Source organism: Aegilops tauschii, chromosome 1 (genome assembly GCF_002575655.3).
Source record: "Aegilops tauschii subsp. strangulata cultivar AL8/78 chromosome 1, Aet v6.0, whole genome shotgun sequence".
Taxonomy (NCBI): domain Eukaryota; kingdom Viridiplantae; phylum Streptophyta; class Magnoliopsida; order Poales; family Poaceae; genus Aegilops; species Aegilops tauschii.
In genome coordinates, this window is record NC_053035.3 from 449,353,361 (window position 1) to 449,365,655 (window position 12,295).

At 48.0% G+C, this 12,295-nt stretch overlaps 1 protein-coding gene across 1 annotated transcript; it reads right to left on the reverse strand.

Annotated features, from left to right (window-relative positions):
- Window positions 1–8,361: 8,361 nt before the first annotated feature.
- Window positions 8,362–10,863, reverse strand: LOC109746119 (cytochrome P450 CYP72A616). The gene is made up of 4 exons (XM_020305234.4): window positions 10,009–10,863; window positions 9,667–9,911; window positions 9,067–9,451; window positions 8,362–8,991 (listed from the first exon to the last, which is right to left on the reverse strand). The coding sequence occupies exons 1-4, from the start codon at window positions 10,546–10,548 to the stop codon at window positions 8,560–8,562; spliced, it is 1,602 nt and encodes a 533-aa protein (XP_020160823.1). The 5' UTR covers window positions 10,549–10,863; the 3' UTR covers window positions 8,362–8,559.
- Between the last annotated feature and the right edge of the window lie 1,432 nt (window positions 10,864–12,295).

Sequence of the window (12,295 nt, forward strand, 5' to 3'; positions counted from 1 at the left end):
AAGCATTCTATAAAGCCATACTCAAAAGATATAAGTGAAGTGCAAAGAGCATTCTATAAATCAACCAAGGAATATCTCATACCAGCATGGTGCATAAAAGAAAAATGAAAACTAAAGCAAAAGACGCTCCAAGATTTGCACATATCGCACGAATGAAACGAATCCGAAAACATACCGATACTTGTTGAAGAAAGAGGGGATGCCTTCCGGGGCATCCCCAAGCTTTGACGCTTGAGTCTCCTTGAATATTTACTTGGGGTGCCTCGGGCATCCCCAAGCTTGAGCTCTTTCCTCTCTTCCTTCTTCTCACATCGAGACCTTCTCGATCATCGAACACTTCATCCACACAAAACTTCAACAGAAAACTCGGTAAGATCCGTTAGTATAATAAAGCAAATCACTACTCTAAGTACTGTTGCAAACCAATTCATATTTTGTTTATGCATTATGTCTACTGTAATATAACTTTTTCATGGCTTAATCCACTGATTTAAATTGACATTTTCATCAAAACAAGCAAACTATGCATCAAAAACAGAATCTGTCTAAAACCGAACAGTCTGTAATAATCTGAACATTCACCATACTTATTATACTTTAAAAATTCTTCCAAAATTATGAAAAATAAATAATTTGTACAGAAAGACATTGCAAAAAGAATCAGAACCATTTGACGTTCCAGTAAAAAATTAAAAATCGCGCACTACAACCAAAGTTTCTGTCCTCCACCGCACAAACCAACAAGCATTGTAAACATCCTAAAGGCAAACCTGGGCACATTATTTTTATAATACAATGGAATTGTACAAGAGGATAATTATTTTTGTTGAAAAGTTTCTGTAATCAAGATTCACAAAGTTTCCGTGAGCATGAACAAAGTTCAAGGAGCTCTCCCACTTCAACAATGCTTGTCTTTCTCACTTTCACTTTCCTTTTTGAAAAAGTTTTGGGTTCCCCTCTTTATTTTTGTTGTTTTTAAACTATATAAAATCACTCAACAGAAATAAATGACTCTCTAAAAATTCCGGGTTGTCTCCCTGGCAGCGCTTTCTTTAAAGCCATTAAGCTAGGCATATAGTGCTCAAGTAATGGATCCACCCGGATCCCAAGGTATATCAAAGCCAATTTTAATTAGCAATGATTTGGCATTTAGTAGTGAGCACAAAGAAACATATATCATGTAATGACGAAGTCTAACTCTCTTCCTATGCATCGGCATGTCATAAAAGAACAATAACATAGTAAAGGCCAATGCATAGTATAAACAGTTTCTTGCGATTTTATCGTGTTGGAAATATAGAGAGGTGGAGATATAGTTCCTCTCTCATAATAATTGCAAGTAGGAGCAGCAATCACATGCATATTATATTCATCAAAATCATCATGTGCAATGGTAAAAGGCAACCCATCAATATAATCCTTAATCAAACCAAACTTCTCCGATATAGTGTAGTTTGGAGAATTCAAAAAGATAATAGGACTATCATGTGTGGGTGCAATAGCAACAATTTCATGTTTAACATAAGAAACTATAGCAAGTTCATCTCCATAAGCATAATTCATATTGGCATCTTGGCCACAAGCATAGCAAGCATCATCAAAAAGGGATATTTCAAGAGAATCAATGGGATCATAACAATCATCATAGCAATCATCCTTCGGTAAGCACGAAGGGGGATTAAACAATGTATGAGTTGAAGAGTTACTCTCATTAGAAGGTGGGCACGGGTAGCTAATCCGCTCTTCCTCCTTTTGTTCTTCGCTCTCCTCCTCATCTTTTTCATCCAATGAGCTCACAGTTTCATCAATTTCTTCTTTCATAGATTCCTGCAAAATATTAGTCTCTTCTTGGACAGCGGAGACTTTCTCAATAAGTGCATTAATATCAGAATTGTATTCATAATTCTCGTAGCAAGATTTGAGGATAGCTAAATTTTCAGGTCTATAAACAACATCATCAAAATCTTCAAACTCTTTAAACATAGATTCAATTTCATAAGCACCCATAAAAGCAACAAATTCTTCTATTTGTTCCACATCATAGTAATCATATATACCATTAGCATAAGAAGCTAAGGTTTTATTATCATTAAATTTGCATGAAAAGGGTAGGTGTGGAGCCTTCATCCTAGAGCAACAAGTATAATCATAACTCAAGCATACTTGCCGAGCATACCACTTCAATGTATGAATTTGATCCCATAATAGTTCCCCTTTTTGTGTCAAGCAGTAATCCCTAAAGTATTCACGTTGATCCAACGTTACTATTACATAATTGAATGGGGTTTTCTCAGGATTATTAAAGTAGTACATAATATCTTTCACATAACCAGCATCGAGGGTTTTAGGAGGTTCCCCATCTCCACGAGCAGAAAGTACACCTAATTTTTTTGGTATTTCGGGTTCCCTATCCATAACTAAAGATAGAGAACAACTAAGAACAGCAAATAAAAATTACTTAATGATAAAGCAAACAAGCACACACGAGAATATTCACCCCACGCTATTGCTCTCCGGCAACGGCGCCAGAAAAAGGTCTTGATAACCCACAAGTATAGGGGATCAATTGTAACCTCTTTCGATAAGTAAGAGTGTTGAACCTAACGAGGAGCTAAAGGTAGAACAAATATTCCCTCAAGTTCTATCGACCACCGATACAACTCTACGCACGCTTAACGTTCGCTTTACCTAAAACAAGTATGAAACTAGAAGTACTTTGTAGGTGTTTTTGGATAGGTTTGCAAGAAAATAAAGAGCGTGTAAATAAAAACTAGGGGCTGTTTGGATAAAGACACAACTAAATTAGTTTTAGTAAAGAGCTTTTTGTTACGAGAAAGTTATTTGTCCCTAGGCAATCGATAACTAGACCGGTAATCATTATTGCAATTTTATTTGAGGGAGAGGCATAAGCTAACATACTTTCTCTACTTGGATCATATGCACTTATGATTGGAACTCTAGCAAGCATCCACAACTACTAAAGATCATTAAGGTAAACCCAACCATAGCATTAAAGTATCAAGTCCCCTTTATCCCATATGCAAACAACCTACTTACTCGGGTCTGTGCTTCTGTCACTCCCGCCACCCACCATAAGCAAATCATGAACATATTGCAAACCCTACAGCGGGGATCCCTCACGCTTGCGTGACACGGAGAGCACCATAGGACAGCACCAATAATAAAACATACAACTCAAATCATGATCATCGAATAGCCATAGGACAAAACGGATCTACTCAAACATCATAGGATAGCCATACATCATTGGGAAATAATATATAGCGTTGAGCACCATGTTTAAGTAGAGATTACAGCGGGTAAGAGAGAGGTTACACCGCTGCATAGAGGGGGGAAGAGTTGGTGATGATGGTGGTGAAGTTGTTGGTGAAGATTGCGGTGATGATGATGGCCCCCGGTGGCACTCCGGCGCCACCGGAAGCGAGGGAGAGAGAGCCCCCCTCCTTCTTCTTCTTCCTTGACCTCCTCCCTAGATGGGAGAAGGGTTTCCCCTCTGGTCCTTGGTCTCCATGGCATGGGAGGGGCGAGAGCCCCTCCGAGATTGGATCTGTCTCTCTGTCTCTCTCTATTTCTGCGTTCTCTTCTGCTGCCCTTTCACCGTTTCGTATATATATGGAGATCCGTAACTCCGATTGAACTGAAACCTTCGTCGTGATTTTTTACCAAAAATTAGCTTTCTTGCGACCGAAGAAGGGCATCAACTGCCTTACGGGTGGCCCACGAGGGTCAGGGGCGCGCCTAGGGGGGGCAGGCGCGCCCCCTGCCTCGTGGCCACCTCGGGCACCGTCTCGCGTGGATTTTTCTTCCGGAATTTTCCAAATATTCCAAAAATAAGCTCCGTCCGTTTTTATCCCGTTTGGATTCCGTTTGATATGGATATTCTGCGAAACATAAAACATGCAACAGACAAGAACTGGCACTGGGCACTGGATCAATATGTTAGTTCCAAAAATAATATAAAAAGTTGCCAAAAGTATATGAAAGTTGTAGAATATTGGCATGGAACAATCAAAAATTATAGATACGACGGGGACGTATCATTGGGGAGACTATCATTTGAAGCACAAGAGCAAGGAGTTCATCATCAACACACCATTTGTTACTTCTTAGAGAGTGGTGTCTCCTAGATTGGCTAGGTGTCACTTGGGAGCCTCCGACAAGATTGTGGAGTTGAACCAAGGAGTTTGTAAGGGCAAGGAGATCGCCTACTTCGTGAAGATCTACCCTAGTGAGGCAAGTCCTTCATGGGCGACGGCCATGGTGGGATGGACAAGGTTGCTTCTTCATGGACCCTTCGTGGGTGGAGCCTTCCGTGGACTCGCGCAACCATTACCCTTCGTGGGTTGAAGTCTCCATCAACGTGGATGTACGATAGCACCACCTATCGGAACCACGTATAAAAAATCTCCGTGTCTCCAAATTGCGTTTGCGCACTCCAATCCCATCTCTTTACATTCTTGCAACTTGCTTGCTTTACTTTCCGCTGCTCATATACTCTTTGTATGCTTGCATGTTTGCTAGATATGTATTGTGAATGTTTAAACTTGTGCTCAAACTCCACATCAACTAAAGGAAATTAAAACTGCAACTTTTCTTGATAAGAGTCTATTCACCCCCCTCTAGACACCTCTTCTCAATCCTTTCAGAAGGATAACACAACATGTCATGATATTTTTCAAGGTTTTCTTATCCCAAAAACGAGTAGGACCATGGACAATGGCAAACCTAGATTGCAAAACACCGAATGCTCTTTCAATGTCTTTTCGGGCTGCCTCTTGCACCCTTGCAAATTCACACTGTTTTTTAGTTTTGGGTTATTTCATGCTCTTGACAAATGTGCACCAAGGAGGGTATATACCATCTGCAAGATAGTACCCTTTTGTGTATTCATGCCCATTGATAGTGTAGTTGCAAGCAGGAGCATCACCACTAGCAAGCCTAGCAAACAAATGAGACCGTTGCAACACATTGATATCATTGAGAGTGCCCGGCATACCAAAGAAGCAATGGCAAATCCATAAATCCTCGGATGCTACGGCCTCTAGCACAATTGTTGCATCACGAGACTTGCCATAATACATTCCTTGCCATGCCTTCGGGCAATTTTTCATGTCCAATACATACAATCAATGCTACCTAGCATGCCAGGCCAACCCCTCCCCTCATTAGATGCCATGAATTTCTTTGTGTCATCCTTGTTGGGTGCCCGAAGATACTCAGGACCAAAGACACGGATGATCACTTTTGCAAATCTACGCACTGACTCTATTGTAGTATCTTCACCAATGCAAAGGTACTCATCGGCATAGTCAGCCGGAACGCCATATGCAATCACCTGCATAGCTGCGGAGATTTTTTGATATGCACTAAATCCCTTTAAGCCCGCAGCATTTCTTCTTTGAGTAAAATACCGACAATTTGCCTCGCAAGCTTGAACAATTTTCACAAAGAAGGATCGGCGCATTCGGTACCTTCTCCGGAAGAGGTGCAGTGGATATGTAGGATTCTCTGCGAAGTAGTCTTGCATCAGCATCTCGTTCCCAAGATGACGATTCCGAGGAATGCAAAGACGCCCGACGGTCGATCCTCGCCTCCTCTTCCGGTTCTCGTCTTCGTGCTCCTTCACGACAAGTGCCATGACTAATGTCTGCTGCCGAAAGTTCGCAAGCATGGTCTCAACATCCGAGTCGTCCGAATCGGACGAATCGGAGAGCAAGAACTTCTCGCACGGGCTCAACTCCATCTACATGCATACCGGTGCGTCAATCACAAAAATCACAAAAATACGCTCGCTCGCAAAAATCACAAAAATACGCACTAACCGGTGGCGGATGCGGCGGGTGATCCCGGGCGGCGACGAGGGGCAGGCTCGACGGTGGTCGATCCCTGGCGGCGGCAGCGACGAGGGCGCCGCTCTTTCTCGCCGGATCCGGGGGTCGGTGCAGCGTGACGGCGCGGGAGGGTGGGGGACGGCCCCGCGGCGCGATTCTGCCCGCAGATTTGGCTGGAATCGCCGGCGGCGGACGGGCGGAAGCAAGGGCGGTCGGCGGCGGAAGGGGTGGGGAAAAGGCGCGCGGGCTGAAATGTCCCTCCCGCCGAATGCTTCTGTGTGATGCAGGGCACCGCAGCTGCGAGGGGAAAACCCGCGTATTCGCGGGTTGGGGCAGAGATTTTGTCGCGCCCCTTAAAGTTTTTTGCGGGCCGGGGCGATATGCAGGGTCTGATCGGGTAGGTTTTTCCGCCCCTACCCGCATTTTAGCGGTTATTTTCTGGGTCGGGGACGGATGCGGGGTCTGCTAGAGTTGCTCTAAGACCATGGTCACACACTTGGTGGGTTGGGTGATCCTTTTCAGTCCACCGTTTGTCAAGGCGGATGGAGCTGTAGGTACTTGGATGCTCCATCGAGATCCCAATGAAATGGTCATTTTTGCGCCATACAAATATTTGTCTCATCACAACAATGTCTTATAGTCCGAGATCAGTGCATTGCCTTTGCAATCGTCTAAGTTGTCCATCGTGATATAATTCAATCTGACAACTGCTCTGAATATCATGTCATGCATTTCACTTGATCGATCTATTTATTGTCACCCGGTGGTTGAGATTAGGCGTACGTCACATGTGTGCTTCTGAGTTTTTCCTCCTTAAAGATTGAGCTTGATCACAATATGGTTGCTCAATGTCTAGCCAATTACCGAAAAAGGCTTTCGCCCCGCTTTATATATAAAGCATCGACCAAAAGTACAAATCCGAGTACAACACGCACCCCACACACACCACACACACCCAAGGCAAGATACAAGGGTGCCGATGCACCGCAACACTACCCAATCGACCACCAAGCACACTCCAAAACACTTGGGGCCGACGAGGACCTTCCGAGACCTAGCCACCGAGAAGAAGTGAAGCGGGACAATGGCGAAGCATGGACTCCAAGGCGGTGCCTTTAAGAAGGGCACGACACCGAAAGCCGCCACCGCCCGATCACGGAGATCAAGTTTTCACCCGGAGCAACATGGAGAGAAGAGAACACCACGACGGAGCCTTCATGAAGGAAACGACGCCCGCGGCGCCGCCACCGTCGGCCGGAGAAGACCGGGCAAGTGATGTACTCCGGTATTAACCCTCTACCAGGCCACCATGCTTCGCCAAACATCACCAACCATGCCACCCACGTGGCCATGGCTGCCCGACCGCACCCAAGACGCGCGCTCCGCCCATGAACACCGCGCCTCCCGCCGCTAGGGCCGCCGCCCAGCATCCAAGCAACTCCGGGAACACCCAAAGGCCTTGGCTTTGGCCTGACTGGCAGCCCCCACCAATGAAGATGCCAGCAACCGCCCTGCCTCGAACATCGCCAGAGCCCCAACAAAGAGCACACAACCGAGGAAAGGGGGAGGAGGAGCGGACCATCCGGACCGGTGCACCCCCGCACCGGCGACGGGTGGCCATCGGGGCCTCCCATCCCTCCTGAGAACTCCCCACCGGACACACCCCCGTGTCGCCTCACCATGGCGCCCGCCGCAGCTCGACGCGAGGCCACCAACGGCAGCCCGCCCAACCATCGACCAAAAGCGCGAAGCCAGCCCACACCCGCAGCCAAGAGCACTCACCGGAAGAGCCATCCCGCGCCGCTCGCCACCGTCCAGGGGCCGGAACAGGGGAGCCCCGACTGGAGGACGGCCAGCGCGCACCACCAGCACGCGTGCCCGCCGCGAGCCCGACCACCGCGCTGCACGCAGCAGCGGAAGCACGCGCGCACGCCGGCGAGGCGCCGCGCGCCGCCCGCGCCCGCCGAACCGCCAGACCTGGCCGAGCCCAGACCTGGCCGCCACCGCAGCCACGAGCGTGAGCCGCCCCGTGCAGCCCACCGCGCCGCCACCAAGCCCTCGCTACCCCCGCCGCCAGGGCCCGCCGCCGCGCCTCCGCGCCCCGCACCAGCGCGAAGCACCGCCGTCCGCCGCCGCCCCGCGCCAACAGCCTCCGAGCGGGATGAAGAAGAGCCCCGCCGCCACCGGCGCCGGAGGGCTTTTCCCGGCAGCGTGGTCCGGCGGCGGCGAGGGAGGGAAGGGGCGGGAGGAGGCCCGAAGCCGGCGGCTAGGGTTCCCCCCCCCCCCCCCCCCCCCCCCCCCCCCCCGGTCGCCACACGGGAGCCGACGCGGGGAGGAATAGCCAGGCCCGAAGCCGTGTTTTGTATTACCTGGGTTCATGTCTAGCCAATTATGGCAGATCAGATGGTAGTTGCGCCATATAGCAGACTGCATCTCATATATAGTATCAGTTGACTGTAATCCTATAGTTGATGAATAAAACTTGCTACTTTCCTAAAAACACAAGAGAAACACAATACAAAATAGTTGTCGTAAGTAAATTGAGTTCTCATGAGTCCAAAACTGTTGGACTTTTATCAGTAGGAAAAGAAAACAGATGGTGACTAAAACCTGCCGCCGATAAGACTACATACATATCACATAGGAGGCGAATGACATGCGTATGATACTACAAAGAGATAGTGTGAAGCCTAGTCTGAGCATGATATTACGAAGAGATAGTGTGAAGCCTAATCGGAGCACCATGCATTGGACGCAACATCATCACGCTATGCGGCGTATGGGTGTATGACGGTGCGAGCTCAAACTCAAAACGCTGAAGGATCATGCACAATGCCATCTTGGCCTCAAGCAATGCGAAGTTCTGGCCGATACAGATCCGTGGCCCCCAACCGAATGGGAAAAATGCGCCCGGGTCCTTGGACGCCTTGGAGATCCCCTCGGCAAACCTATCCGGCTTGAATTGGTGCACATCTTCTCCCCAGATGTCTGTGTCATGGTGGATGTACAACACTGGCATCTCAAACATCACACCAGCTGGGTACGTGATGCCTCCGATCTCAATCTTCTTGTATGTTTTCCGGGTGAATACAGTAGCCGGCGGGTACAACCGGAGAACTTCATATAGAATCATTGTCACCTGCACATCATGTTAATAAGACATTGTACCTCTAGTTCTTTCTAGCAAATTAAGTAACTTCAAATTGGTACTCACAATTTTGAGCCGATTAACACCCTCATACTCGAGTTTGTGTTTTCCAGATAGGCCAAGAACCTCCTCCCTTGCACGGTCCTGCCACTCCGGGTGCATGCTAAGCACAATCATTGTCCATGTAAGCAATATTGATGTTGTCTCCATTCCAGCAAAATAGAACAGCTTGCACTCCTCCATGACTTCATCTGCTGACATTCCTAGGGTGGATTGGCCATTTTCATCCGTGTCTGACATGTTTGACTCCAGCAATAAGCCTAGTAAGTCATCTTTTGTGCTTTCTCCTTCCTGAATAGCTTGCATCCTTTTTGCAATTATGCCCCGCAAGATGGACTCAATCTCTTTGTTAATTTGATGCATCCTTCGGTTATTTTTGGTAGGAAAGGACCTGAAAAATAAGGTTGTAAGGGAAAAGAATATCACTCTGCTTAGGCAACTAGATTATATTAGTTGTGTAAATTTACTGTCGAATGATTGCGGTATTACATTTCATTTCACATATTTTGGTACACAGTCTAATGAAGTGCTAATGACCTTCAATTAGTACGTAGTACAGTACCAGTCTACCACCAAAGTTAGAAAAGAAAATAAGTAGCAACTCACATGTAACCGGGGATCATAATCTTGTTGACCGCTGCCATGAATCGCCCAATTTGCTCAGTCTGCAGCTGAAAAATCCTTCTCCCTTCCAGGTAACTGCTTCCGAACGCCGTCTGCGAGATGACATCTCCGGTGAGGCTCTGGAGCTCCGGGCAGACATCCACCTCCCAGGAGCCGTCAGGCCCAAGGGACTGCTCCCATCGGCCAACGAGCTCCTCGCAGCACGCAGTAAACGCCGGCAACATGAGCTGCAAATTAACCAAGCTCAGCAGACCAGCCATTGGATATCAAGAAGCACATAGATAGTGTGGAACAACTGTGTGAAGGTGAGTGAGACATACACACCTTGAGCTTCTCGGCATGGAAGGCGGGGTTGAGGATCCTCCGGTGCTTGGCCCACCTGTCGCCCTCGTAGTTCCCCACCCCGTCGGCGAGCAGCCTGGTGAGCGCCGGGAACTTGAACTTCTCGACGTCGCGGGCGAGCTTGCTGGACATCACCTCCCGGACCAGGGCTGGGTCGGTGATGCTCACCTTGGGGACCGGCCCGAACCAGGAGATGCACGGCGCGCCGTGCTCCTGGATGGTGCTGTAGAGGAACGGCATGGCGCGGGGGCCGACGTCGTGGCAGCGCGGCGGCATCGGCGGCCCCGACGACGCCTCCTTGGTCTGCCGGGCGTAGTCGTTGACGTCGCCGAGGAGGAAGCGGTACCGCGTGCCGCGGAGGCCCTGGGAGCGGAGCGCCCGCTCCAGCCGCCTCGGCCGCCACCACAGCTGGTCGAGCAGCCGGGCGGCTTGCCAGAGCAGCACGGTGGCCACGAGGCCGCCGCAGATCCATGGCAGTGCTGAGAGTGCAGGTCGACCACTCCACAACAGTTCAAGATCCATTACTCTGCTCCTCACTCCCCAGAGAAGCTAGTGGTGGGTGAGAAGAAAGACGATGCAGGACTGGATTGGTGATGTTTTTGGTCAGAATTCTGGATAGATAGAGGTCTCACTGGGACAGTAGGGTCTCAAGTGTGCATTTGTTTAAGGTTTCTTGCAGCACGGTTGATGGGGCGCCATGGCGATATGTCGGTCAAAGAACGCCACAAATGTCAATGGCTTGGTTCCAAAGGAGTAAGGATCTTGGCAAATTCCATTTGGGATCTTGGTGGTTAAATTAAAGGGGGCGAAGGAGGATGCCCCCCCCCCCCCCTCCCCGCGCACCATGCGGTTGCAGTTTCATGGCTGCTTCCTGCTGCTTGTGTGAGGTCAGAGCATACGACATACCTGGGGATTGCACCGAGCAGAAATTATCAGTACGGTGTAAGGGCATATACAATGGTTGATAAGCTAGTCTTATCTTAAGTTTTACATGTAATTTAAAGATGACAAAAAATGTTTACAATAAGTTATTTTTTAGTTTTATCTTCAATAACTAGCTATTCCTAAAAACATGATGAGACATATTGTGCTAAGAGATCATCTCTTGTCTTTTCTTAAATAAGAGAATACAAGCATTTTCTTACGAGTTCTCTCTCCTCCACCTCATCATTTATCCTATGTATCACTTCTAAGATAGCACCATTGTACATGACTAAAAAAAATCGTCGAACAGTAAGATGGACACTTGCCGATAACTATGCACTAAGCAGCACAATGGGTGTACATTTCTAACCCAAAAAATGCACAAGGGGAGGAGCTGGTGGTTAAAATGCGAGTCTTTGGGCAATGTGTAAGCCACCGTGTTGCATGTTTCTATACATGAAACTTACACAGAAGCATTTTTATGCAGTTTCAGGCTTCCAAATGTGCAAACTACCCATTTGCACATTTTAACCACCAAAAAGTTGTAAAAATCTAGGTTTCAAAGAATAAATTGCACAAATCAAATACTTTATGTGTGTATTCATATCCATAGACACGAGAAACTAATAGAAAATACTAGAATATCTCGACTACCTAACTCTGTCGTTTCTTGAGTAACAGAAGCATAGTGTAAGGGCGTCTCCAAAGTGGACCTGCAAATTTTCTCCAAAGTCGACCTGCAAATTTTCTCCAAAGTCAACACGGATGTGGGAGGCGGCCATCCAACGATGTCCGCATATACTTCAACAACTTTTTGAACCAAACAGACGAAATTCATGCAAACCACGCGGATTTTTATATAAACTGGAAGAGATTTATGCAAACAAGGTGGATTTCATATAAACATGACAAAATTCATTACATTACGGACATACTTCAACTAATAGCGGAGCTCGTACGACTCTGGACTTATAATTTCGGACATACTTCTATTCTAGACCTAAACTAAATGATCGCCGACGCCCGTTCCCCATGTCTGGCCATGAGCCCCGAGAATTGAAGCTTCACCTTCTCCAGTTCTACCTCGACGCTCTCCAGCTCCCCTCCGCGGAGACCCGGGAAGTGAAACTGTCCGCCTCCACGTCGCCGCCAAGCGACTAACCAGCCGACGATGCTCAGCACGCCAAGCTTGGCTTAAACAGAAGGGGAGCAGCAATGGCCTTCTTGGATCCCGAGCAGCGGCGACCTACCGTGCGCTACTCTTCCTCGCTGCTAGTGGTGCTGGTGGACGTGCTGTTTTCGTGGTCGTGGTGGCGGGGCGCGGCCTCGGTGGAGTCGGCGATGT

Excerpts from the sequence above, each read along its gene's own strand:
- LOC109746119 (XM_020305234.4), bottom strand. The coding sequence starts at position 10,548 with ATGGATCTTGAACTGTTGTGGAGTGGTCGACCTGCACTCTCAGCACTG. Across the intron at positions 9,912-10,008 it reads TCCATGCCGAGAAGCTCAAG|CTCATGTTGCCGGCGTTTAC; the intron begins GTGTGTATGTCT and ends GTTAATTTGCAG. Across the intron at positions 8,992-9,066 it reads GTGTTAATCGGCTCAAAATT|GTGACAATGATTCTATATGA; the intron begins GTGAGTACCAAT and ends CATGATGTGCAG.